General features: G+C 38.4%; 1 protein-coding gene and 4 non-coding genes across 5 annotated transcripts; 4 read left to right on the forward strand and 1 right to left on the reverse strand.

The window, feature by feature from the left end:
- Positions 1–12054: 12054 nt before the first annotated feature.
- LOC133444928 (U4 spliceosomal RNA) lies at positions 12055–12195 on the forward strand. The gene has a single exon (XR_009782749.1). It is a non-coding gene; the product is annotated as a U4 spliceosomal RNA (small nuclear RNA).
- A 1365-nt stretch (positions 12196–13560) lies between these two features.
- Positions 13561–13701, forward strand: LOC133444931 (U4 spliceosomal RNA). Its single transcript, XR_009782752.1, has one exon. It is a non-coding gene; the product is annotated as a U4 spliceosomal RNA (small nuclear RNA).
- Positions 13702–16074: 2373 nt separating this feature from the next.
- LOC133444932 (U4 spliceosomal RNA) lies at positions 16075–16215 on the forward strand. The gene has a single exon (XR_009782753.1). It is a non-coding gene; the product is annotated as a U4 spliceosomal RNA (small nuclear RNA).
- A 2953-nt stretch (positions 16216–19168) lies between these two features.
- LOC133444936 (U5 spliceosomal RNA) lies at positions 19169–19283 on the forward strand. The gene has a single exon (XR_009782755.1). It is a non-coding gene; the product is annotated as a U5 spliceosomal RNA (small nuclear RNA).
- A 2651-nt stretch (positions 19284–21934) lies between these two features.
- Positions 21935–25092, reverse strand: LOC133443822 (tubulin alpha-1B chain-like). The gene is made up of 4 exons (XM_061721088.1): positions 25049–25092; positions 23578–23800; positions 23033–23181; positions 21935–22962 (listed from the first exon to the last, which is right to left on the reverse strand). Exons 1-4 carry the CDS (start codon positions 25049–25051, stop codon positions 21982–21984), a joined length of 1356 nt encoding a protein of 451 aa, XP_061577072.1. The 5' UTR covers positions 25052–25092; the 3' UTR covers positions 21935–21981.
- Between the last annotated feature and the right edge of the window lie 1126 nt (positions 25093–26218).

Consider the following 26218-nt stretch of genomic DNA (forward strand, 5'->3'; position numbering starts at 1 on the left):
CTCTGCATGCGTGTGTGGAGACAAACTAGCGGGAAGTGGCAGTGAGGAGAGGAAGGAGTTGTGCTGCCTGCTCGAAATGACGCGCAGGAATATTTCCGCGTGCGACGGGAGCGGTCCGAGCTCAGGTTCCCAAAGTCTGCTCCCAGTTCAGCTCTCTGTGTGGGCTTTTCCTCGTCATTTCAAACATTAAAGGGGACCTATTATGGCATCTAATACCTATTTCAAAACATGGCCTTGAATGTCTTAAAAACAAGCTTTTGATTGTTTTTGCTAAATAAATTAGAAATTCAGCCACTGAGAGCCGTGTCTTTATCTTCCCATTATCTAACTAACCTCATTCTCTATGAGGGATTCTGAGTGGGCGGGGCGGCTATGATAATGAGGCACTGTGCTGATTGGCTGCCTGAATGACGCAATACACCGGTACGAAAAATTGGCGAAAGCTCCAGCCGGCGGAGTTTACGCCGTGTCCTAACTGCATGTGATGCGAGCGAGCGTCAGCGACAAAATCAATTCCATTGCTTTATTTTCTATTGGACTGTCCTAACTGGCCGCGATCTGTTTGATCGCGGCCTGTTTGATCTGTTTGATCTGTTTACTAAAGCGTACTCTTAAAGGGGAACTATTATGGCATCTAATAGGCTACCTATTTCAAAACATGGCCTTGAATGTCTTAAAAACAAGCTTTTGATTGTTTTTGCTAAATAAATTAGAAATTCAGCCTCTGAGCCATGTCTTTATCTTCCCATTCTCTAACTAACCTCATTCTCTGAGGGATTCTGAGTGGGCGGGCAGCTAAGATAATGAGGCTCTGTGCTGATTGGCTGCCTGAATGACGCGATACACCGCTACGAAAAAATGGCGGAAGCTCCGGCCGGCGCAAAGTTAAAGAAATTTCATTTAAGTTAATTCATAAATTCTATCCTACAAATGATCACATTGTAAAAAGATTCAAAAGAAATATAGATCCAAACTGTACTTTTTGTTCTGAAAACTCTGAAACGATGACTCACTTATTCTGGCTGTGCCCCATTGTTCAAACTTTTTGGAGTGATATGTGTAAGTTAATTTGTTGATTATCCTCGCAAAATTCCACATCCACAAATCCAAATTCTTACGCAAAAAACCCTCTTTTTTTACTTTTCATTGTGAATTAAAACAGTATCTGGACTCTATTAAGTTTTCTACTAATTCAAAAGCAATCAAAACCATAAATGTATGTAAATGTTTTGGCTTTCTGTTATAATTTCATCCCCCCTGGCTGGTTATAATGTGTTGTGCTTTTTGTTTTGCTTTTTATTTTGAGTTATACTCTCTATATGTTATAGTTCAACGTGAAATTGCATAATGTGAAGTTTTGTTATCATTGTACTGTTTGTAAATGTTAAAAAAAAAAAAAAAAAGGAAGCTCCAGCCGGCGGAGTTTACGCCGTGTCCTAACTGCATGCGATGCGAGCGAGCGTCAGCGACAAAATCAATTCCATTGCTTTATTTTCTATTGGACTGTCCTAACTGGCCGCGAGCGACGCAGTGCGCCGTTTTGAGCTGAACATTTGTCGGACGCCCTGCTTCTATTTTCTTCCTGTCGCTCGCGTTGAAAGCCAGTTGAAAGCGCTGTAGGAAACAGTCGTGGATGAGGAACAGCTGATCCAGTTAGTTGAAATGAGAAGTTATCTCTATGATACCTCCTCATTTCACTACAAAAACCTCAATAAAGTGGCAGCTGGCTGGAGGGAGATGGACAGAGAGCGTCCGATGTCACGCAGTGCGACACGATAGTCGGACGCTCGCATGCAGTTAGGACACGGTGTTTAGTTGTGGGCGTGGTTTGCATTTTGGTTACGTAACGAAAATCAGCAGAATCTGAACAGCTTGTAGAAGCCACATCACACTGGACGGCTCATCCGGGCGGCTGTACAGACACTGCAGAATTTGGTTGCTTTCCTCCTTCTCTGAGTTGGCAGGCTGAGAGGAGACCCCTTTATATATGGTAAAGCAAGATAAAACTTGTTTTTCATAATAGGTCCCCTTTAAAGTGTCTGTTCATTCTAATCTGAAGGCCATCATATTTGGAGTATGCAGACCCAGATTAACTCAGTGTGGTTCCCCAGGGTGACCACACTTGAAGTGCCCCCCTCCTCCCACATTTTACGGTAAAAAAGGGAAATTTACTATGGTTATAAAGACCATAGATTTACATGAACGTATTGCTGAAGTACATGCTCAACACTCATACTACAAATAAAAGTAGACAAGCAACCAACTAAGAGTAACACCACAGATAGACATGAGTCCACAAATGCCATACGACACTGATGCTCCAATCAGAATGCAACTCACATGCCAATGTAACACCACATGTTAACTATCATCATTTCCATCATATATGGTCTGCTTGAGGACTACATGCAAAACTATTACAGCATATGACTAAACAATCAAACAGGCCTACTGAATGAGCTGATGTGAAGATAGGGAACAGCACATTAATCACTCAAACACAATTATTTTTATTTTATTATTATTATTTTCATGTATTTTTATTATATCTTTGGTTAATGTTGTACCTGTTTGCTCCTCTTCCAGCAAATATATAGAGAAAATAAACAAAATATGACATATATGGTCCAGTTAGTCATTTGATTTGGTGCCCCCTCATTGGCTGGTGCCCTTGGGCGCTCGCCTGGTTCAGTATATGGGTAATCCGGCCTAGGGAGTATTTGATGTATTTGTTGGTAGTATATTCAATGATTTGCTCAATAAAGCCTGATTTCACTGACCTGCATGTTAGGAAATTGCCTAGGTTTATTTTAGAAAGAGGATTTGACACTCTTCAAAAACAAAAAAAGGGAACACCCACATTAGCTAAGTCACTGGAAAGTTTGTTTTTTTTTCCATGGAAAAATAAAGACATTCAGTTGTGTAACACTGAGTCACTGAAGGTTTTGTTCCTTTTACCTTGGAAGCTGGAACTGAGAAGTATGTCACGTCCAAGTTAACAAGTTAAAAATTCCAAAAAAACATGAACGCCCTAACTGTTCATTACCCATTCCAAACATTGTACTAGTCGTTGTTTGGCTGCTAGGCATTGTTAGCATCTATCTATCTGACCATCCATCTATACCCACTTATAGGGCTTTTACACCAACTCAAAATCGGTGCTAGTTCCAAACAGGTTCCACAAAGTACTGGTTTGCTTTTCCACTGGCCAGAGAGTGCCAAAGAGCCAGGACCCTACCCTATTTAGTCCTGTTCAAGGTCACAGAGGTCAGCTGGAGCCTCTCACAGCTTTCTTTGAGCAAAAGGCAGGGGTACACTCTTGACTGGTCGCCATTGTCAGCTGTAGGGTACCAATTCAAAACAATAGTGTACGTTTAGCACATAGGCCTACAAACAACATAGCAACACATCCACTGATTTAAAGTGACCGGTACTTTGAAAATGTATAACTTAATGTGAATGAAATACAACGAGAATCCTTTTTAAATGTGAAATTATCTGAATGTTTTCTTTATTCCTGCCAGTAGCTGCCATGTTGGATTTTGGGCTAAGGGCTGGCCTAGGTGAGGTTTCTCTGGTGGTGTACCAGTTATAACCTCTGAGTAGGAACTGAGTAATATAGACTTCAAAGTACAAATAAAACACTTTATTAGGTGCACCATATAGCTGAGGCTGCGAAATGGAATTCAACCAATACTTATGTAATGATTCTACCTGAGATTTCTGTACTTATGTCAAAATATTTTGATGTTTAGATTCCTTTCTTTTGTGCCCACACAAAGAAGAATGGTTGTTACTGTTGAGAAGGCAACATAAAGCAAAAAAAACTGCTCCACCTAAAAATACTCCACTTTTAATTTTATATGATTATTACATGTCCTCGGTTATTTACAATATTTGAACAATAACATTTGAAATTACCCTCTTATCTCAGTATGTGCTTATCCAGTAGCAATCTTTTGTTTACTCAGGATAATCACCAGGCACCATTGTGGACAGCATCTAGCCGATATTGCTTTTAAAGGACAGACACCAGTTCCCCGAGGAGGCTGTTGACAAGGAGGACTGTCAATTTTCCAAAGAAAGACTCACGGCAACAACTTTTCATTGTGTTGGGGTAGCAGATGAAGGCTCAGCTTCAGGTACCTTTAAACCAAACTGACAGTAACTGTAAATTAGCTGTCACTATAAACTGCGTGTGGCAAATCTGTTATATTTTAGGTGGCGGAATGTAATGATGTAAATTGCAATTGTCCTGTTATATAAACAAAAAAATAAAACGTAAGCAATCCACTTGTATTCTTGACAAATATATGCTGATTAATGTGGAAATAGATTCTGGGAAACTGCTTGGTTTAAAGATATTTTTATAAAGCAACCACTTTTCATTTCTTTATTTTTCATGCAGCCCCATTTGACTATGTCCTTACAAGAGACGGATTAGTGGTCTTAATAACACAAATTATTTGTTTGTTCACTGTACCTTGGCTGCTGAATTGTTAATCACAGGAAGTATAAATATGCAGCTCTTAAATCTCACTCAATTTTAGGAATTGGTAATATGTAACAAGCTTTGAAGCCATATGTTCAGATAATTTTAACTTGATATTTCACAGATTTTTGTTTTTAAGATGTAATTTAATGCAATCAGGGTTAAAAAGTGGGAGTGATAGCAGGCATGCCCCATATGTGTTTTAAGTGCTGCTAAAGCTCAAATAGTTTGTTCATTAGCCAAAACTTTACATGATTAGCGTTCCTCTGCTGAGGCCCTAATATTGCAGAGCCCTACAATGTGACGCAATGAGTTTTGTGATTGTGCTGTGCCTTGTTGTGCAGCTCAGTGTCACGTTTGTGGGTGATTTATGTACATGCAAATAAGGTTGTCTGTTGAATGATCGAGATGTGCTGCATTTGCCCTGTGGTTCCTGTGGTAAAGTCAGGAGTGTGTGGGTGTGCGGCAATCCTTAACTGCTGACACATGTACTGATCGAGCAGAGATTCTCAGAGCAGGATGGGGAGATGGCCTTCACAGGTCCTCACGCTGACTGATGAGCTCAACAAGAAAGTAGGCCAAGCCAGACAAGTGTCAGCCAAGCAGACACCCAGATGCAGAGAGTGAGAGAGACAAACACCTTCCAATCACACGTAGCGCTGGGAGAGTGGTAAGTGGTGGCATACAGCCAGGCTGCTTTGGGTCTGAGTTCAATATGTCCAAGTCTGTTTGTCAAAAAAGAAATGAGGCTCCTGAGTCTTGGAACGTGCTAGCCCAAGGGATCTTAGTTGTAAAGAGAAGATCAGGAGAGACTCTCGAAATTCAACAGAGTGGAGGAGAAGCTCACTTTCTTCTACTATATATCCTTACTGTGGTGACATTTTGATCAATGCATCTATACCTTCCTGCAGCCTCCCTTTATGTTGCTTGAATAGTGATGATCCGTTATCATGCTGGTGTCAAACACTACCATTTGTCATTCTGTGACCCTCAGCTGCTCCAAGCAGTAAAATGTTTGACTATCAACGTATTACACGAGATAATTTATGATGCAGCATTTCAGCTGTCCATAATGATGTGGTGATCATATCTCATTCAAGGTTCATACAGTAGTTCAGTGTGTTTGTAATGAGGCAAGACTGCACTCTGTTGGCCAGAACTTGTATTGCTTCCTGACCTCGTTAATAGGATCCCGTGCGTATGGATATTCAAATGTATTTTTTCACACTTTAATGTTGATGTATGCAAGTGTGAGAACATGTTTAGCAAATATTTTTTCTCTGAACTGTTTTGTCAGTGCCACTCTTTCACACAATGGGAAATAAATCACAGTGTTGTCCTCATATTGCATTCAACTCCCTGAACGAAACACACTTTCATACACACATATACTGTTACGTTAAAGAGCATGAAATTCACACACTTACAAAAACTGTAATTAACAAATACATTACATAATTTACATAGATCTTATACCCATTTTCCACATTTAGACTACATTTAATAACTATTTCTTTACAAAGTAACAGAAATGTCAAAAGAGTCAGAAAATGGTCTTTAAATTGCAGAATTCAAGTTCAAATAAAACCATATATGGCATAATTGAGATTACAGAAGAAACAGTTTAGCAGCAGTCACTTGAAGTAATAATGTTATGTAAGATGTTATCAGACTCTGACATCGTTGTGCTAGGAATTCACCAAATATGGCTACATTATGGTCGGACTTCTCCACTGAGATCTTGTTTGTCCAGAAGACAATTTTTTTAGATCCACCGTTGCAATCATAAGCTGTGTTGCCATAATTTTAAGCGTAGAGACACTTTCTGCATTTACCTTTTTTTATATATATATATATACAATTTACATATTTACTGTGTATTTGTAGCATAAGACCCTTGGATCTTTTGGAGTTTAGCTGAGCATTGCACAGTCTGACCATGGGATCATATTTCTGGGACATCTACTGCTGGAAAGACTGGAAAATGAATGAATGTTGTCTGTGCATGAATAATCTTTCTCACTGTAAAATGATGGACTCAAATTTGTCTGGAAATGGCCCCATGGCCCTTATCAGACTAATGGCTAGCAAAAATTGCCTCTCTAACTTCACTGTTGATGCCTTCTTTGCATTGTACAAACACACACGCACATGTTCCAGACCAGCAAACTAATAAAACTTTTCCATTTAAATCTTCACAGTTGTCGATGAAGATGTGATCAAATGCATTAGATGTGTTGGTTTACTTTTTGTTAAACACATGATGAAACTCTTTATTTGGTTAGGGCAGCACGGTGGTTTGACTTGGTCAGAGCAAGAAGGTTCCTGGACTGAATGATAGCGGTGGGCCTTTCCATGTGGAGTTTGCATGTTTGCTCCACGCTCTCAGATGTATTGGAAGAAACATTCAGAGTTAAGAATCTCTGAGACCACACTGAGCAGATACAAAATATCTTTTCAGACAGTTTATTACAACTGTACACAGAGCAAATTTTCACATCAACAGGTTGTATAGAGCATGGCTCAGTGTTACAATAAAGCCAGCAGATTACATACTAGAAAAGTGAGTTTGGCTAAATGTTGTTATTATAAATACATCTTGACTTTTCCTGGGACCCAGACAAAATAAGTTAAATATTATGGTATTATCAGAAGCATGGTATTCACAGAATGAAGAAGACGGTTGTGTTTAGGCTCCGCTGTTGGAGTCTGTGTGAGAAATGTCAAAACTTCCAAGCAGAAAGAGGGACACAAAACTTTTGGAGCAGTCTTATGATTAAACTGTGAACAGTCGAACCCTAATTAGACTAACACAAACTGATGATTCATTGACACCAGATACTCCAGTTTATTCCCAACGCCCAGTAATATGCATGTTGGGCTAACTGGTGTTTCTAAATTCTCCATTGGAGTGAGAATTAGTGTGTGTGGTTGCTTGTCTATATGTGGATGGACTGCTGACATGTTCAGGGTATAATGCTGCAATTCACCCAAAGAGAGCTGAGATCGGCTCCAGCAGATTCTGCCACCCTTAAAAGCAGTGGTGGACAGTAACGGAGTAAATTTACTTGAGTACTGTATTTAAGTACATATCCAGAGGATTTGTACTTTACTTGAGTATTAGATTTCTTTGGTACTTATTACTCTGACTTGAATACATTTCCAAGACAAATATTTTTACTTTTACTCGAGTAAATTTCTAGGAAGGCTGAAAAGTACTCGTTACTTTCAGGTCTGCTCTTTTTTCTTCTTCCCTAAAATCCTATTGGACACAAGCTGTTTTTGTCAAAGGAGGAGACCTATCACAGTGCACGCTCTCAGACAGACATTGGGAGACAGCCAAGACAGACATGGGGAGACAGTTTGTTATGTTCTATATTGCTATATTGTACTGGTACATGTCCTTCCTGTAAAGTTAAGTGACTTCAACATTGAGTTATTGAAAGCAGAGATGTAGTTTTTGGTAAAGCAGTGGTCTTTGAGGGGGATCCAGACTTAGTTGGATGGTGCAGGTTCATTAGGTTTCAGTTCATGATTGTTAATAAACTCTGCATCATCTGCTGTCCTCTTATGATCCCATTCATTTGATTTGTTTTTGGTGTTTCTGCAGGTTTTATATAACATTGTGGTTCTAAAAGCAGCACATCAGTGCAGCTGGTTTCAAAGAGTTAATTCTCAGAAACAAGAGTTAAAAGATCCTTAAATTAATTTAGAAAAAATATAGTAATTTACTGATGTGGAAAATAAGAAATTTACTCTTACTCTTACTCTTACTTTTACTTAAAGTAAATTTGAAAGCATTTACTTTTGGATACTTAAGTACCTTTAAAAGCAAGTACTTTTCTACTCTTACTCGAGTAATATTTTGACTGAGCTACTTTTACTTGTAACGGAGTAAATTTTGACCAGTAGTATTTGTACTCTTACTCAAGTACTGGGGTCGAGTACTCTGTCTACCTCTGCTTAAAAGGGATAAGCAGGTACAGGTGATGGATGGAGCTAATATGCTATGGGCTGATGATCTGAGGTTATGTTTATGTCATTCTAAAACCTGAAAGGGACCAGGTACCTCGTAATAAGTAACATACTCTACACTAAATGATTTGAGCTTTCAATAAAAAAACATTTCCAAATGTAATCCTTATTAATTTTGCTTTGTCTCAAACGTTATGCACATATGGCTGCAACACAGAATCAAGATGAAGAAAAGTCTTTATTGTTCTTATTTCTTGTATCCAACCAGATGTACAGTTGTTGCAAGTTATATAAAAGGACAGCAGATGGAGCATTTTGCAGAAACAGGAACTTGCCATGGTTGTGAATGATAGGCGTGTGAAGACAGACTTGAGAGGTGGAGGGGTGGGAGGCAACACGCTGATATGAGTGTTCTGACCAAGTGGAGCGCATCTTCAGACATTACTGTGAGTTATTAGAAAGGCAGGGATGTATGAGTTGGGCTCACATCCTTGGCAAAAGCGCATGCAACAAGGAGGCATCAGGTTTGGCATGAAACGGACAGACAGGCTTATGGTGTCATTCTGACACAGTCTGGGAATAACCGCACGCTGGGAATAGCAGGGTGGCAGCAGTCTGTGGGTTGGTGTGAACAGTCTGCAAGCATGTGCGTGTGTTTACATGTGTGTGTGTTGAAGAGAAAGAAAGAAATATGAATTAGAAGAATGCTATGTGTGCCTCTGATGTTCAGGTCTGAGCTAAAACTAAAAGCGACATGTGTCTTCTCTTATCAGATGTCCATTTATACGAGCTCAGCTGTTGCTTTATCCAAGAAAAATGCCACTGTTTTCCTCTCTCAGCCCTTTAGACAATCTAATCACAGTCACCCAGCTCATCCTGTATTGTCCAGGTGGCCCCACTACAAGAGAGAAACAGGGATTTACAGCACCCGTAAATCTTTTTAACCAGCTCTGATGTGATGTAGACAAGATTACACAATGGCCTGCTGCGTGTCCAGCTACAGAAAAACACAAGAACACCTGCTCACCATCCATTTGAGTTGCTGATCAGAAATTCAGAGAGGCGGTATGTCCTTGAAAAAGTCTGTGAGTGTGCGATTACAAGGAGGAAAACTGCTCTCTCTGGCAAGCTGGATGAGCCTAGTTGGCACACTGTCCTTGGTTTCAACTGGCAGCTTCTCGTGTCCCCCTACCAAAACACTGCATTGCTTTAACAAGTATGAAATAATGTACAAGGTGTAAGATCGGTTAGATGATGAGTTGAGTATTTCCCCCCTTGTGCGTTTTTTGAAGCCAGTGATTGATAGTTTATGGAGAAAAATAACCGCGGGATGTGGAAGCCTATGTGCTCTCCACTGAGTTTCTTTTGGATGGCATGGTACCGACCAGCCTGCGCTGAATGGCAGAAACAGCTAAGCCATCTGTTACACTCTATTTTCATCACTCTGCCTGCCATCAGGAAGAACCACAGCTACAAAGAGACTTTAAACTACTCTTACAAAGACTTATTTGTACAACAGGTTAGATCTAAGCCTTATATTGAGAGACCACCAAACAGTAAAAGACCAGTGATTATAAAACACACACAGAGCGCTTGAAAGGCCAGAGCTGCTTATGAAAGGGAATGTACTCACTCAGAAAACGAAACAGGTTCCTAAGAGAATTACAGGAGATTATTACTGTCAAAGTTATTAAATGACCATAACTAAATTTGCCCTCAATTTGTTTTAAGCTTGGTTAAAAGGATCATTTTGTGAACTGAACTTTGTTCATTTAATGTGTTTCTTGGGCTGAGAAAAGAGAACATTTTTGCATTCCAGGTTAGGATGAAACAGAGGCTGGCAGGATTCATTTGAGATTACCTGGAGCAAACATGGTGTAATCCCCTTATCTGCATACTTACCTGTCCCTGACAGTGATCCAAGCCTACCTTTATGAGCCTCATTGGCCTGACATTCTGGCAGAAGCAAATCCCTGTCTAATGTGTCAGCTCTGGCGGTTTTAACACCTGGCACACCAATGCTTATCTGCTGAGCACCCAAAAGCAACCGTATTATCCCCCTGAAGCTTCACAACAAGTGAAAGGCTTCTAATATCCACACAGGGAAATTACTGAAGCTGTACTCATGACATACAGTATTTGCAGTGTGCAAAGCTTACATTTCTACTAAGGGTTTATGACCTCATTGCAATGCAAAGAAAGTGTCGGACACAACAAATTTTAGCATCCTCTGTTCTGTTTAAAATATTTTTTTCTTTTCTTCACTAATCAAAGGTTAAATTAGTGTGGGTACTTCATTCTATCCTTTTTAGAATAAGCTTATACCGGTACATTAAATGTTTAAAATGAATCCCCAAATCAAATCCATCTGTCATCAGGGAAGTGACTGTATTATTGTACTTATTTTATTTTTTGATGAGAGCTGTGCAGAAAGAAAGAAAGACAGAAAGAAAGAAAGAAAGAAAGAAAGAAAGAAAGAAAGAAAGAAAGAAAGAAAGAAAGAAAGAAAGAAAGAAAGAAAGAAAGAAAGAAAGAAAGAAAGAAAGAAAGAAAGAAAGAAAGAAAGAAAGAGCAGACATTTTGTCTTAATTGTTTTTTTTATCATTGCAGGTAGATGTTAGCAGCGTCTCTTTTTCTAATTGACACTTACCAGGTAGACATTAATTCAGTGCGAGGAATTTTATTGGATTACGTTTTTCTGTATTTTGAATGCGATGTTTTCAACATTGCAGGTATAGGAATAGGAATGTCATGACTTCTTCAACAAACAAATGTCCAGCGAGCAGGTTAGAAAATCTTAATATAATTTCTTAGTTAAAATTTGTTAATTGTGAGTCTTGAACTGTTAGAGGACAACTACTTACAATATATTTAAAAGTAATTTTATATATTAAAAAATAAATAAAAAAAATGGTGAATTTTGAACTTACTTTAGGGACAGAAATTCAAGCATGTGCAGGTTACTTAAAATATTGTAATTACTGCAATGCTTAAGAAAAAATGTTTTGCTCTTCATAAAAGAATATGTAATAATTGTACACACTTATAAAATTGTTAAGATGTACGTTAATGATGTAGGCCCTGGGGACAGACTTTGTACACCCCTGATAGGCTATTTTTAATTTAATTAATTTAATTTAATTTAAAGAGCAGGGTTGCCCTTGTCTATGCTGACATCTGCTGGTGCGTCAGTAATATTCCAGCTATAACCCCATCGGTAAACAGGAAACGGTTCTTTACAAACCTGACATTTGCTGAAGGTTTACTAGAACCTTTACTTATAATGAGGGGGTAGTTTTACTTATACGGCGATGAAAATAAATATGTTTTTACAGTGTTGTAACCGGAAGTAGTGTATAGACTGCAGTGGATGAAGCCTATCAGTCCCATAATGCATTGCGTGATGGCGATAACTTAAATTAAATTTAAACATAAAAAGACAAAAGAAAATGACCAGTTTATTTCTGGGATTTAATTATTAGAGGTGTGAGCAGCGGATTGTATTTTTTTCCGAACCTTATTCTTTGAACCATAAGTAGAGTTCACGTGTAGTGAAATGACTTCCCTTCCCTGTCCAGGCAAGCGTCAGCTTTGCGCAGTGGCAGTATCGTAGCCTATGAGGTTTATCCGAGGCGCGATTATTGCTAATTGAAAACTTTACCCAATACCCCGCCTTGACGACTTGAAATATAGTCGGCAATGGCAATTTTTGACGGTCTCTAAGGAGACTGATCTACTTGTTTAATAGGAATCTATAATATTAAAGGATGTAAGTGTAGTTTTCGTACGGCATTAGTAGGACTATTCTCTTAGAAACGCAGTGACAATCCTAAAGAGCATGTATTTTATCTTATTCGAGGTAACGAGATATTGAATTACAGACAGCCGGAGGATCTGAGAGGAGCTGGAAATGTGGACATTTTTAAACGTAGACTAAAAACTCATCTCTTTGGTCTGGCTTTTATGTAGCATCACATTTTTATAGTCTTATTCTGTTTAACATTTTTTAAAGGTATCTGTTTTATTTATTTATCTATCTCTTATAATGTTTTTTTTTTTATTGTTGTGGACTGATTATTTTTTAGCCTTAATCCTTGAACTTTTATCTTTTTATACATTTTATATATTCTATATTGTAAGTCAGGGTGCATTGGTCTCACAGTTTTTTATTTTGGTCTCACAGTTTTTATTTATTTGTTTATTATGCTTATTTTTCAATCAAAATGTCAAAGCACCTTGTATTTCATGTACCTGGATGAAAGGTGCTATATAAATAAAATTTGATTGATTGATTGATATGAAAAATGAATGAGAAGTCAGTGGGAATTGAAATCTTGACATGTCGAGGCTGTTTTGGACTAAATAAATGTTTTGTCTTGCAATATTTACAGTGATTTAAATCTATCCCAAATCCCTGGAATAATTACACCGCCTGCTGATGTTGATCTGCACATGCAGGAAACATCACACTATGCAGCAGTGCACAGTGCACAGTTAGTCACTAGTGAGCTGGCAGGTATCTGATTTTATTAACAAAAACACCCCAAGAGGGACACTTTCCATACAATTTCACGTTTTCACTGTTCTCTGATTTTTAGTCTACTACTACATGTTCAAATGAAACAGAAAACTGGCTGTGATCCCCGAGTTTGCGGAGCGTAAACGACGACGGACAGGATGTTACGTCATTTCCGTTCAAATGTGGGATTAATTTGAATTCACTAAAATTGTTGATCTTTAGATAGTTGTTTTGTTTTTTTATTTGTAAAATGTGGGGAAAATATTTTGTACTCATTAGCAACTTTATTGGAATCAATTAAAAAGTTACATGTTCATGTTACATCCAAAGAGTTACAATAACTGATGACGTGGTTACTTGTAAAGACAGTGCTGAGTCGTACAATAAAGATGTTTTTTTCATGTATGCAGGTACATTTTCTGTTTGTAATTGGCATTTTTAACGATGTAATTATTTTCTTAGACGGAATAATCTTAGATAGATCACGTACTCTGCATGTTTGCGTGTCACATTGAAACCGTAACAAAAAGTTCCACGTCCCTGAATGACCCAGCAGTCTTTGCAGAACGTCGTCAGCTTTGCGCAGTGGCAATATCGTAACCAATGAGGTTTATCCGAGGTGTGATTATTGCTGGTTGAAAACTTTACCCAATACCCCGCCTAGACGACTTGAAATATAGTCGGCGACGGCAATTTTTGACGGTCTCTAAGGAGACTTATTTTACTGTTCAATATTAATAAGTCTTTTTTTAAATTGTCATTTCTGATTATTTTTGTAAGACATGCAGGACAGTGGCACTCGAGGATCAGGGTTGCTTTTAATTAATGATTAATGATTCCTAAATAAAACAAATTATTTTTTCTGTCAAAGAGCACAGTTTTTAATGTATAACTCACTCATAGTTCCATACATGACTTATTGTGTGGAGATATGGGGTAACACCTATAAAACAAATACAAACCCTATTTTTCTATTACAGAAAAGAGCTTTAAGGATAATTAATAGATCTGACTATTATAAACCAACAAATAATCTTTTTATTAAATATAATACCTTAAAATTCCATGATATAGTAGAGCAGAAAACGGTTTTATTTGCCTTTAAAGCCCAGCAGAAACTGCTTCCAAACTGCATTCAGGATTTGTTCCAGATAAAAGAAACCCGCTATGACCTGAGGGGGAAACTCATGTTTGAGATGACGACAGCAAGAACCAATATTAAAAAGAAATGCACATCAGTTAAGGCTAGAGAAATTTGGAATAGTTGTAATAACAACCTAAAAATGTGTAGTTATATCGTCAAGTTTAAGAAATTGTTTAAAGAAAATACTGTAAATAAATATAAAACACTATAATTATAAAGTATACTATCAAAAACATTCTAGGATGTGAAACGTCAATTTTATATTTTGTCTTACTTATTTTTTTCTTCTTTATGTATTGTTTGTTTCCACTGAGTAAAAGCTAATGTCTCATATTTTTGCTGATCATAAGAAAAAAGGGTAGGCACTATAAGCTACGGCTTCAGCCCACACCTTTTCGGCAAAAGAAATGTTTTTTTTTTCTTTCCTTTTCATCTTGTTCTGTACAAGCCGAAATAAAGATTCATAACATTAATTAATTAAAGATTAATGCCATTTTCACAATAAACGAACTTCATACTAATGAAGTGCTGTATGTATATGTACTAAATACAAGCAGAAATGTACTTAGATTTGCCTACTTAGCAATATAAAGTTCAGAATATAAGTTTCAATGTCATAAAACAAGGTGAATTATTACACTTAAACAACTCAATGATCACACTCCATTTCCACAGGCACGTGGTGGCCACACACACTACTGAGCCTCATTTTGACATTTATCAATGTTTGAATCACCCTGTAGTGTGTTTTTACACTTTAATTTTGAGTGTGACTCCAAATCCATACCTAAATTTGATTTCCATTGATCATTTTTTCTTGTCAGCAGTTTCAAAAAAGTAAAGAACAAAGTGTTAAATAAGAATATTTCATTCATTCAGTTCTGGGATGTGTTGTGTCTGTGTTCCCTTCATTTTTTTTAGCAGTGTATCTTCTTATATATACAGGGGTGCACACAAGCCGGTGTTCTGCCAATTTTTGCTGCTTTGCCAAAAAATGCTACCTAATGGTTTTCTAGCTTTGTAGAGCTACAATTTTACTGTGTTTTACTCCCTAGCCCACTTCCTTTCCCCCCAAGTGGTCCTTGTCGCTTGCCAGGCCGTCATTGTAAATAAGAATGTTCTTAATTACCTGCCTGGTTAAATAAAGGCCAATGACTGAATGAATATCAAATAAAGCCATAGAATTGTTGTTGTTTTTTCTCTTTATCGTATAATGTTCACAAAGTGTAATGCAATTCATGTCATGGGTCGTGTATTTTGAAGGATCAAATACTCAACATCCCATATATATATTTATTTAACGTTGCATCCCTCACCTAGTGTAAACTCCACCCAATTTAATGCTAAATGGTGTAACAATTAGTCGCACCAAAAGTCACAAAGAATGTTGAGCTGAACATAGGACAATTAAAGGGAATTGATGAAAAGTACAGCAAAGAAAAGAAAAGAAAAACAAGACGTGCAATATCATATTTACAGTGCAATGCAATTGGAATCACAGCAGGGGGCGCCAGATCCTAATCGTGAATTGTTGGATAATAAAGGACATTACACGTGTAAATTGAACACGTATAGGTTTGTGTAAAACGTGTAGAAAATTATGTTGGATAATTTCAATGTTGTGACATTTTTGTAATCAATTACAATGTTACATGTTCAGTTTTACATCCACAGAGTAACAATAAATTACGCTGCTTGACAGTGGTGTCTTTGATGAAACTAATATGTGTAAAAACTGCTGTTTTGAACAATATAAATGTGTTACTTTTTATGCCTGCAGGTACACATTCTAGCTGCAAGTATATGTTTTTAAGGATGCAATAATTTGCTCACTGGAATAATCTTAGATAGATCACGTACTCTGCATGTTTGCGTGTCACATTGAAACCGTAACAAAAAGGTCCACGTCCCTGAATGACCCAGCAGTCTTTGCAGAACATCGTCAGCTTTGCGCAGTGGCAATATCGTAACCAATGAGGTTTATCCGAGGTGTGATTATTGCTGGTTGAAAACTTTACCCAATACCCCGCCTAGACGACTTGAAATATAGTCGGCGACGGCAATTTTTGACGGTCTCTAAGGAGACTTATTTTACTGTTCAATATTAATAAGTCAATTTATGAAGTGTTATTTTTGATTAGTTTTCTACGACATGCAGGACAGTGGCACTCGAGGACCAGGGTTGCCTTTAATTAATGATTAATGATTAATTAATTAAAGATTAATGACATTTTCACAATAAACGAACTTCATACTAATGAAGTGCTGTATGTATGTGTACTAAATACAAGCAGTACTCATAGATTTGCCTACTTAGCAATATAAAGTTCAGTTCATTCTTGAAATATAAGGCAAGGCAAAGGCAATTTCTGACGGTCTCTAAGGAGACTTATTCACTTGTATAATATAAAAAAAAGGTTAGGTTTAATCATAGATACAATGGTTGGATATTTAATGAAGGCAAATCTTGACTCTTATAGGATTGGTGCTATTTTCTCAATATACGTTTCTAAGGACTTATTCTACTGTTCAATATTAATAAGTTATTTTTTTTTAAGTGTTAGTTTTGATTATTTGAACTAAACTCAGACAGAGGATTAATGCCATTTTCGTAATAAACTATAAACTATACATACTAATGAAGTGTTGTATGTGTAATAAACACAAACAAAAATGTACTTATAGATTTGCTTACTTTGCAATATAAAGTTCATAAAATAACTTTAAATGTCATAAAATAAGGTGAATTATTTTTCACATGTAGAGAGAGATATATATACTGCTCATTAAAATAAAGTGAACACTTAAACCAGTGTTTAATTTTGGGGGGTCAAACCCCCGAAATGCATAGAAAACTATGCTATATCATCATATCAGTTCATCTATCTTCTCCTTCTTTGACCAACAGTATTCTAACCCAATTGGCCTTCCTGACACTTCCCTCTGCATTTACCCGGGCTTGGGACCGGTGTTCTGCCAATCTTTGCTACCTGCCGAGAAATGCTACTTTGTGGTTCTGCGCATGCGCACAGTCGATTTTCAAAGTTTGATTACCACGCCAATCATTTCTTGCACAATGTAAAATGGATAATATGGGATGTTGAGTATTTGATCCATCAAAATACACTACCCATGACATGAATTGCATTACACATTGTGAACATTATACGATAAAGAGAAAAAAAAGCAATTCTATCACTTTATTTGATATTCATTCAGTCATTGGCTTTTATTTAACCAGGCAGGTCATTAAAGGTATAGTCTGTGATCGTATTCAAAAACATTTATTGTTATACTGGGTGAAATGGTCCTTCCATCCTGAGAGTAGCCGGTGAATAATGTGTTCAGAAAAAGGAAAGAAAAACATCTGACCTCTCTGACAGCTTTTATCCTGTAAAAACTCTGACCAATCTGTTTTTTGCGGTCTGAATGAAACGGATTGGTCAGAGGACCAGAGGCTTGGCAGGGGGGAAAGAACCAATCAGATGTCCAGACCTTGATGGCAAGCTGGTGACGACCAGTAATTAGAATCAGGTGTGTTGAAGCAAGGAGACATGTAAACATGCAGGACTTTGGACACCCCTGACTTAAACAACCTTAACTTGCTCCATTTTCAACAGATTTTCAAACAGTTTGGTTTGTTATGAACGTCAGAGATGTAGTTATGACACTGCATACTTGTGAATACTTATAAACATTGACAAACGTACTTTTATATGAAAATAACAAGAAACAGATAGCTATGACATGGTATTTATATTAAATCAATATTTCTATAGTATTCTTAGTAATATTTATATTTACATTATAACATATATATATATTATTATCTTATAACATGTATTTATATGACATTATAACATGTTTATATATTATTACATTATGATGTATTTATATTATGACATCATAACATGTGTATGTATGTATATATATATATATATATATATATATATATATATATATATATATATATATATTACAACATATGTGTATATATTTTCACGATTCATTTCATTACCATATTTTGGGAAATAAGCGGGCCGTAACCTGAAGCTGACAAGTTTGCATCCCTGATCTTAAAAGTATAATCAATGAGAGCTGAGGTTTTGCATCCTTAAAGTTACTTTTAGGACACTAAACCTGCTACAATCAGTTCACAACAGGTTGTCAATAGGTTGTCATAAAGTGGTAATTTTATTGCAGTAGAAGCTGTATAATAATTGAAATGTTCTATTGTGGTCACCCTTGATAACTTGGGAAAGTAACGTTAACGTTATTGGTGATACACAACTATTGTAGTATGTGCTGCATGATTAAGTCGTTTTTCGAAAAGAAAAGATACAATTTCAACATGTCCAAGCATCCCGAATCATACCCAAGTTAATGACATTTATGATAAACCAAGCCGTTTGTAAATCCGTCAAGATTTCAGCAAGTTATGAGTATTTTTGTCTGTACAGACCACTCACCCTCCAACAGCAACAACGATAGCGCACCAAAGGTCCCCCGACCTAAGATGGCCGCCGGTGAACGACGCTGGAGCATGGATCTATTATAAAACGCGCTGGAGACTCCGCCTTGAGTCATCTAGCCTTTATATATATATCTATGGTTACACGTAACAAAAAACTACGAGGCGTGGGAAAGAAAGTTTAGCTGTGCAATTAACTCAGTCATGTTATACATTTAAAACACATAAATCTAATTCAGAAATTATATTGAAATCCCCTTTCAGTTGCATGTTAAGGACAGATTGGCTTTCCTTTCTGTACATTCGTGGGCTGCTTTTCTGGAGGGTTTTACGTCATCATATTCCCACAATGCATCACGCGTGGAGCGGTATAATTCTTCATATAAATCTGTTATCCTCAATTAATCGGATTACTAGTGTCACGATATTTAATTGGTTTTTGTGTCAAATTGTGTAAAATCGCTAATTAATAAATAAAATAAATACGGTAGTTACATACTGCGAGAACCGTAAGTAAGTTTACTATGGCGGAGAATGGGGTCGGACACTTTGAGCCAATTACGTTATACACTCTTGTTTCTTTTCAGATCGTATAAATCTTTCGCCTTTTACTAAAGATTTCCGTGGAGAGGAACAATAAGAGTTTCAATTAATTTTTTGATGCCCTGTCTCTGACGGGGCTTTCTGTACGTGTTAAAAAATAAGCTTTAAATTCAAGATTATGCTCACCTGTACGGGAAACAAAACAATAATATGAGCATTTAACAATTTAACGTCTATTTTAGAGATTAAATTGAAAAAACTTTCAGTAGCGTTGATAAGGCAAGGTTATAGAACAGGGGTCACCAACCCTGGTCCTCGAGGGCCGGTGTCCCTGCAGGTTTTAGATGTTTCCCTGCTTCAGTGCACCATGATACAAGTGACTGTGTCATTAACAGAATTGTGCAGCCCTGGATGACAAGCTGGTGACGATGATTAATTAGAATCAGGTGTGTTAAAGCAGGGAAACATCTAAAACATGCAGGACACCGGCCCTCGACGACCAGGGTTGGTGACCCCTGTTATAGAACATTTCAGCAACAAGATAATCAGATGTGTTTTACATAAATATATGAAGAGTGAGGAGGAAAAATAAAAGTTACAGTGCAGTCGCAGAGTAAAGAAAAGTTGGACATTTACCAGAGTTACAACTGAGTACTAAAATCAGAATCAGAAAGAATGTTTTTTAAACACCCACAAGGAATTTGTTGTGGTGATTTGGTGCAATACAAAAGAACAAGTAATATTAACTGAGATATAAAATATAAAGTAAAAAAATGTTTTAAAAATTAACAGTTTAAAGTTACATCCAGAATAGTTAAAATGATTCAGTCAATCCAGCTGTAAACTCATTAGTTTTTAACCTTGATTTTAATGAACTGAGGGGTTCAGCATTCCTGCAAGTTAGTTCCAGATCTGTGGAGCATAAAAGCTGAAAGCTGCTTCTCCATGTTTGGTTCTGGTTCTGGGGACACGGAGCAGGTCTGGATGGTTGATATGGCAGCAGCAAGTCTCTCATGTATCTTGGTCCTAAAACCATTCAGTGATTTATAGACTAACAGAAGCATTTTAAAGTCTATTGTATTCTCTGAGGTACAGGGAGTCAGAACTGGACTGATGTGGTCCACTTTCTTAGTTCTGGTGAAAACCCGGGCCGCAGCACTGATAATACAATGAATATCTGCTTCCAAAGCTTTCTGGCGACCTCTCCTGGATGAAAAAAGGTACTACAACTGTGAATTCACCATTGTCATATTCCACTTACCATAAGCTCCCACAAATATTACTGGTGTTATTGGCTTTATAACATTTTAAGTAGATTCAGGGGCAACAGACTCCGTGTTGAGGGGATTGTCCTCTGCAGCCAAAGCAGTGGACGGTTTGTTCATTCAGTTTCTGCAACTGGTCATGTGGTGCGTTGAGATGGATCACTCCTTTTTGGTTTCTAAACATTGCCCACTTTTTCTGATGGGACAAGATTTAATTCATGCTTTGGGTTTGTCACTCATTTCGACACCTGAAGGTCTTAAGGTAAAAAAAACTGAATGCAAATGATGAGAACTCTTGTTTGCTTCCCAGTGGCAGTTTCAGGTGCAGAGCATCTGCTTTGGGCTACAAGGAGCGCGGTCCCACCGACAAGTACTTTGTGTCAAACTTTACACTCCATTGCACTTCACATTTCAGTATTGGGGTGATAATGAATATGAACAACTTTGGTACCGTGTAGAATCTTGTAGTGAGAAGTTAACTCAGTACTGATCCATGCATATTTGTGCTTTGTCTGTTGCACTGACTGCTTCACAGGAAAAGCTGTAAACAGCTTGTGATTGTGAGGATGTTCTTGTGTGTTACTCTTGTCTGGATTAAGTATTTAATCCTCGGTAAATGAGCTAAAGTGGGCTTGTTAGATCTGGTTCAGAGGTCTGCACGTCCTGCATATTTTTTAGATGATCTGAGATTTTGGTGATCTCAGTTTCTATCAACATTGCACCTTCAGTGACAAAGAGAAAAACAGACTTCAAAAGGACTCTTAAAGCCTGAGTGACGTCACCGGGGTTTGTCCAGTTTTAGTCGATGGTTGACCCTGGATTTGGACCAGAACTATTGTGCCTTTTTAATAGAAAAAGGATGATCTGTGTTAATTACTTGAGCAAAGATGAAACGAGGAACAAACTCCTGGTGGGTCAGATGTTGAGAATCCATCCTTGGTGTCTTCCATCAGGGGAAAAAAAGCTTCATCACCTGCTGCTGAGGGTTCATCCAAGTGTAATTAATCTGACCTTTGTTCTCCTTTCCAGGACAGTTTGAGTTTGCGCTGACGAGGTGAACACCAATAAAAAAAATAAATTCCCACTTCATAAAATGGTAAATTTTTCACAAAAGTGTGTATTTCTGCCGTCATTAATCCAATGTGAAAGTTACAGTTAGATCTGCAGCAGAAATCAGTGAAAGGTTAACTGATTTCAGATTTTGAAGGGGGACTAAAGTGAGTTTTGTTTAATATGACACTGATCTAAGAACCTACAGAGAGGGTGGAGTCAAGTGTCAGACCCCCCCCTAAAAGCTGCTATTATGAAAGCATAGCATAGCATAGCATTTCAGCACTTGAATGAACTTAAAAGTGAAACATTGACAAATTAACTTTAATTTAGATATTCCAGATTTAACACATTTCAGATGCCAAACTCAAACAAACAGACATCAACTGCATTTCTGTCATGAACAGAAACAAACATCAACTGCATTTCCGTCATGAACACAAAACTTGAGAACTGGCTGACGGATGTTCAAGGATCTAATTCTCCTCTTTCGTCCTCCTTTCCGACGCTGCCGCTTACGTCTTAATATTCCCCTGCCTCTTCCTCTCCTCCATCATCAACGCTGTCAACTCCCACCTCCTCGTAATCCTTCTCCAGAGCCGCCATGTCCTCCCGGGCCTCGGAGAACTCCCCCTCCTCCATCCCCTCCCCCACGTACCAGTGGACGAAGGCCCGCTTGGCGTACATCAGGTCAAACTTGTGGTTGAGCCGAGCCCAGGCCTCGGCGATGGCGGTGGTGTTGCTCAGCATGCACAAAGCCCTCTGCACCTTGGCCAGGTCTCCCCCGGGAACCACGGTGGGGGGCTGGTAGTTGATGCCCACCTTGAAGCCGGTGGGGCACCAGTCCACGAACTGGATGCTGCGCTTGGTTTTGATGGTTGCTATGGCGGCGTTGACGTCTTTGGGCACCACGTCTCCGCGGTACAGCAGGCAGCAGGCCATGTACTTGCCGTGGCGAGGGTCGCACTTCACCATCTGGTTGGCCGGCTCGAAGCAGGCGTTGGTGATCTCAGCTACGGTCAGCTGCTCGTGGTAGGCCTTCTCCGCCGAGATGACGGGGGCGTAGGTGGCCAGAGGGAAGTGGATCCGGGGATACGGCACCAGGTTGGTCTGGAACTCCGTCAGATCCACGTTGAGGGCGCCGGCGAAGCGGAGGGAGGCGGTGATGGAGGACACGATCTGACTGATGAGCCGGTTCAGGTTGGTGTAGGTGGGACGCTCGATGTCCAGGTTCCTGCGGCAGATGTCGTAGATGGCCTCGTTGTCCACCATGAAGGAGCAGTCGGAGTGCTCCAGGGTGGTGTGGGTGGTCAGGATGGAGTTGTACGGCTCCACCACCGCCGTGGACACCTGGGGGGCCGGGTAGATGGAGAACTCCAGCTTGGACTTCTTGCCGTAGTCCACGGACAGACGCTCCATCAGCAGGGAGGTGAAACCAGAGCCGGTGCCCCCGCCGAAGCTGTGGAACACCAGGAAGCCCTGCAGGCCGGTGCACTGGTCCGCCTGTCCACAGAGAAAACCGTGAGGAAACAGTCGATGCCTTGGAGGTGAAAACCACTTGAGGGGAACTCACCAGTTTCCGGATCCGGTCCAGAACCAGGTCTATGATTTCTTTCCCGATGGTGTAGTGTCCGCGGGCGTAGTTGTTGGCAGCATCCTCCTTGCCAGTGATCAGCTGCTCGGGGTGGAACAGCTGACGGTAGGTCCCCGACCGCACCTCATCTGAAAGAGAGGGGGGGACAAAGGCCTGAAAATGTTAAACTTTACTGTCTCAGAACACACACACACACACACACACACACGCACACACACAATTATTAAAAAATAAAACAAAAGATAATTATTTAGATGGGACAATGCATATTGATGGCCACCAATCCTTCAGATTTGTTCACAATAATTCTGTTCTGTTCTGTAAATGTTTTCCAATAAGTTATGCTCTGTGTCTTAATAATAGTCATTTTAAAATTGTAAAATTGAATTTGTGTCTGAGGTTGGGCCCGTGGGGAGTGGTTAGTTCCTACAAGAACTTTATCCTACTTTTCCCCCCTGGTCAGCAGTTTCAAATCATTAAAATGTGATCTGCTCAGACTGAAAAGCAGCAGAACTGATCCTCACCGATGACGGTGGGCTCCAGGTCCACAAAGACGGCTCTCGGCACGTGTTTTCCAGCTCCAGTTTCACTGAAGAAGGTGTTGAAGGAGTCGTCTCCTCCGCCGACTGTCTTGTCACTTCGGGTCTGTCCGTCCGGCTGGATGCCGTGCTCCAGGCAGTAAAGCTCCCAGCATGCATTTCCAATCTGAACACCGGCCTGGCCCACGTGCACCGAGATACACTCACGCTGGGAATTTCAGGAGAAGACAAGAGAAACACTTTAGACTAAAAGATTATATGCAAAAAATTTAAATTACTATAAAAAGAAAAAATATACATACATTATATAAAAATAAAAATATTAAATTAAAAGATTATACGCAAAAAATTTAAATAACTAAAAAAAAATACACACACACACACACATATATAAAAAAATAATACAATTAAAAATACATTTTAAAAAATTGCCGTTTTTCTGAATTAACGATATAACATTTTAATTAAAAAATAAATCTGCTGTCTTTCCTCAAAACTTGCAAGAAGCTTCATTCACTTGAGAGCTCGATTTCATGGATCAAACATGTTCCTGTCCAGTTTAATCCAGTTTTATTTTGGTTTGAAACATTACTCTTGTCTTTAAGTTATATCGATGGTATTGTTATTAGTTTGTCGACTTTGCCCAGAAACCTCAGGACTTTGCGGATGTTCAGACGGAAAGCCCATTCTGATCTGCTCGAGTAGCAAACAAAACAACCCTTGTGCCTTTTTATCAGCAGGAGCTTTTTGTGTCAGTTAGGCTTCACTTTAGCATCAAGACACACTTTCTACTGCCGTTAAACTTTAACGTTAAACTTTAACCGTTAAACTTTAACCATTAAAGTCTCGGCGGGAGGCCTTCAAAATAAAAGCACTAAATAGCTGTCTGCTTAAAACATGATAAAATACAAGCCTGGCTTTAAAGAACGTTAATGAGTTAATAATGTAAATGGCCTTTAAAATGAGTAGAGTATTTCTATAAATGTGTTTTATGTTTTCTCATTAACGTTCTTTAAAGCCAGGCTTTTATTTGTTATGTTTTAAGCAGACAGATATTTAGTGCTTTTATTTTGAAGGCGTCTCGCCGAGTGAGGAAAAACAGCAGATTTTTTTTCCCATTAAAATGTTATATCGTTAATTCAGAAAAACAGAGCATTTTGTTTTTTCTCATGTGAATGTAATACATTTCCGTAGTAAAGTTCTCATGACTAAACTGAAATTTAGGCTTCAGCCTTTTGGGCGTTGGTTTAAAAAAATACACATATACATGAAAATAAAAGCATTTCTGTATCAAACACGAACCCTGTTTAACAGCAGAGAAATTTAATTTTACATTACGTTATCAGACTCAATGTCAAAGAAAAATTGATGACGCATTTTAACAAAGAAATTGACACGAGGTGAGAAAGTTTCAACTTTTGAATCGAAATAAACCTCACAATTAAGAAACACTTACCATGTTTGCTGTATTAAGGTGGAAAAAAGGCAAGTAGATAAAAGTTTCGCTACACAGACAGACGTTAAAGCGTCTCTATGGCAACTGTGACTGGAACCGTTGGGCGGAGATATTTATACTCCCCAACAACCGGAAGTTCGTTCTTTCACCTGATTGGTCGCTGTTTCTTTGCCGTTAATTGCATTACGTTAGTTACACGTTAGTTATGTTACACGTTAGTTACATTTACACTGCGTCTTACAAACAGCTTCGTAGTTCCCTGGTTGCTGCAGCATGAAACAAAGAGCCACATTGTTGATTTATAATATATTTCGTTTTAAGTTGTTGCCGTTTAACAGTTTAACAGTTATGTCTAGTTTTACAACTAAACACACTTCCGGTTACAGGCTTCAAAATAAAATACCTACAAATGTATTTTGTGGTTAAAAATATTCCTTGATACATAAATTATAAGATTTCCTAATTTTACATATTAAAATATGTGGTATATATCTGAGAATGTTTATACATCCTTTTATCTCGAACTTAGTCATAAAAATGTTTTACTCCGTTTCCGGAAGCTAATGTGACGATGCAGTCGACGCGGAAATTTTTTTTTCTTCTTATCGTTAAAATAAGAATATTCTGCCATCTAATGACGAAAAATAGTTGAATGGAGAACTCGACTTTTTTCCTTTTCTGTGAGTGTATTTTGTATTCTGTGACTATTGGTGTGTTTTGTTGTCCTTTAAGATTGACTCTGATGACGGTTCCTTAGTCTCTTGTTAGGCTCAATACTTATATTGTAGCCTATGCATTTTTTGATTTGTTGAATTGACTACTAGGTAATGTTTAAATGTGCAATGCTGATTTATACAGAGGTGGCAAATCCGGCTTCAGAAAGTAAAAGTCCTGCCATATATTTGTTCTGTCCATTCACTAAAACCAGGTGAGTTCACTAATTAGCTCATCTACCTGGCTGAAGAGCTGTGCTGATTAGAATCAGCTGGTTGAGTGAATGGACAGAACAAATACATGGTAGGACTTTTACTTTCTGAAGCCGGATTTGCCACCTCTTATTGACTGTGATTTTTCATTATTTTTTTCTTTCTGTACAGCAGGGGTAGGCAATTCCGGTCCTCGAGGGCCGGTGTCCTGCATGTCTTAGATGTTACCCTGCTTCAGTACACC

This window comes from Cololabis saira, chromosome 5 (assembly GCF_033807715.1).
Source record: "Cololabis saira isolate AMF1-May2022 chromosome 5, fColSai1.1, whole genome shotgun sequence".
Taxonomy (NCBI): domain Eukaryota; kingdom Metazoa; phylum Chordata; class Actinopteri; order Beloniformes; family Belonidae; genus Cololabis; species Cololabis saira.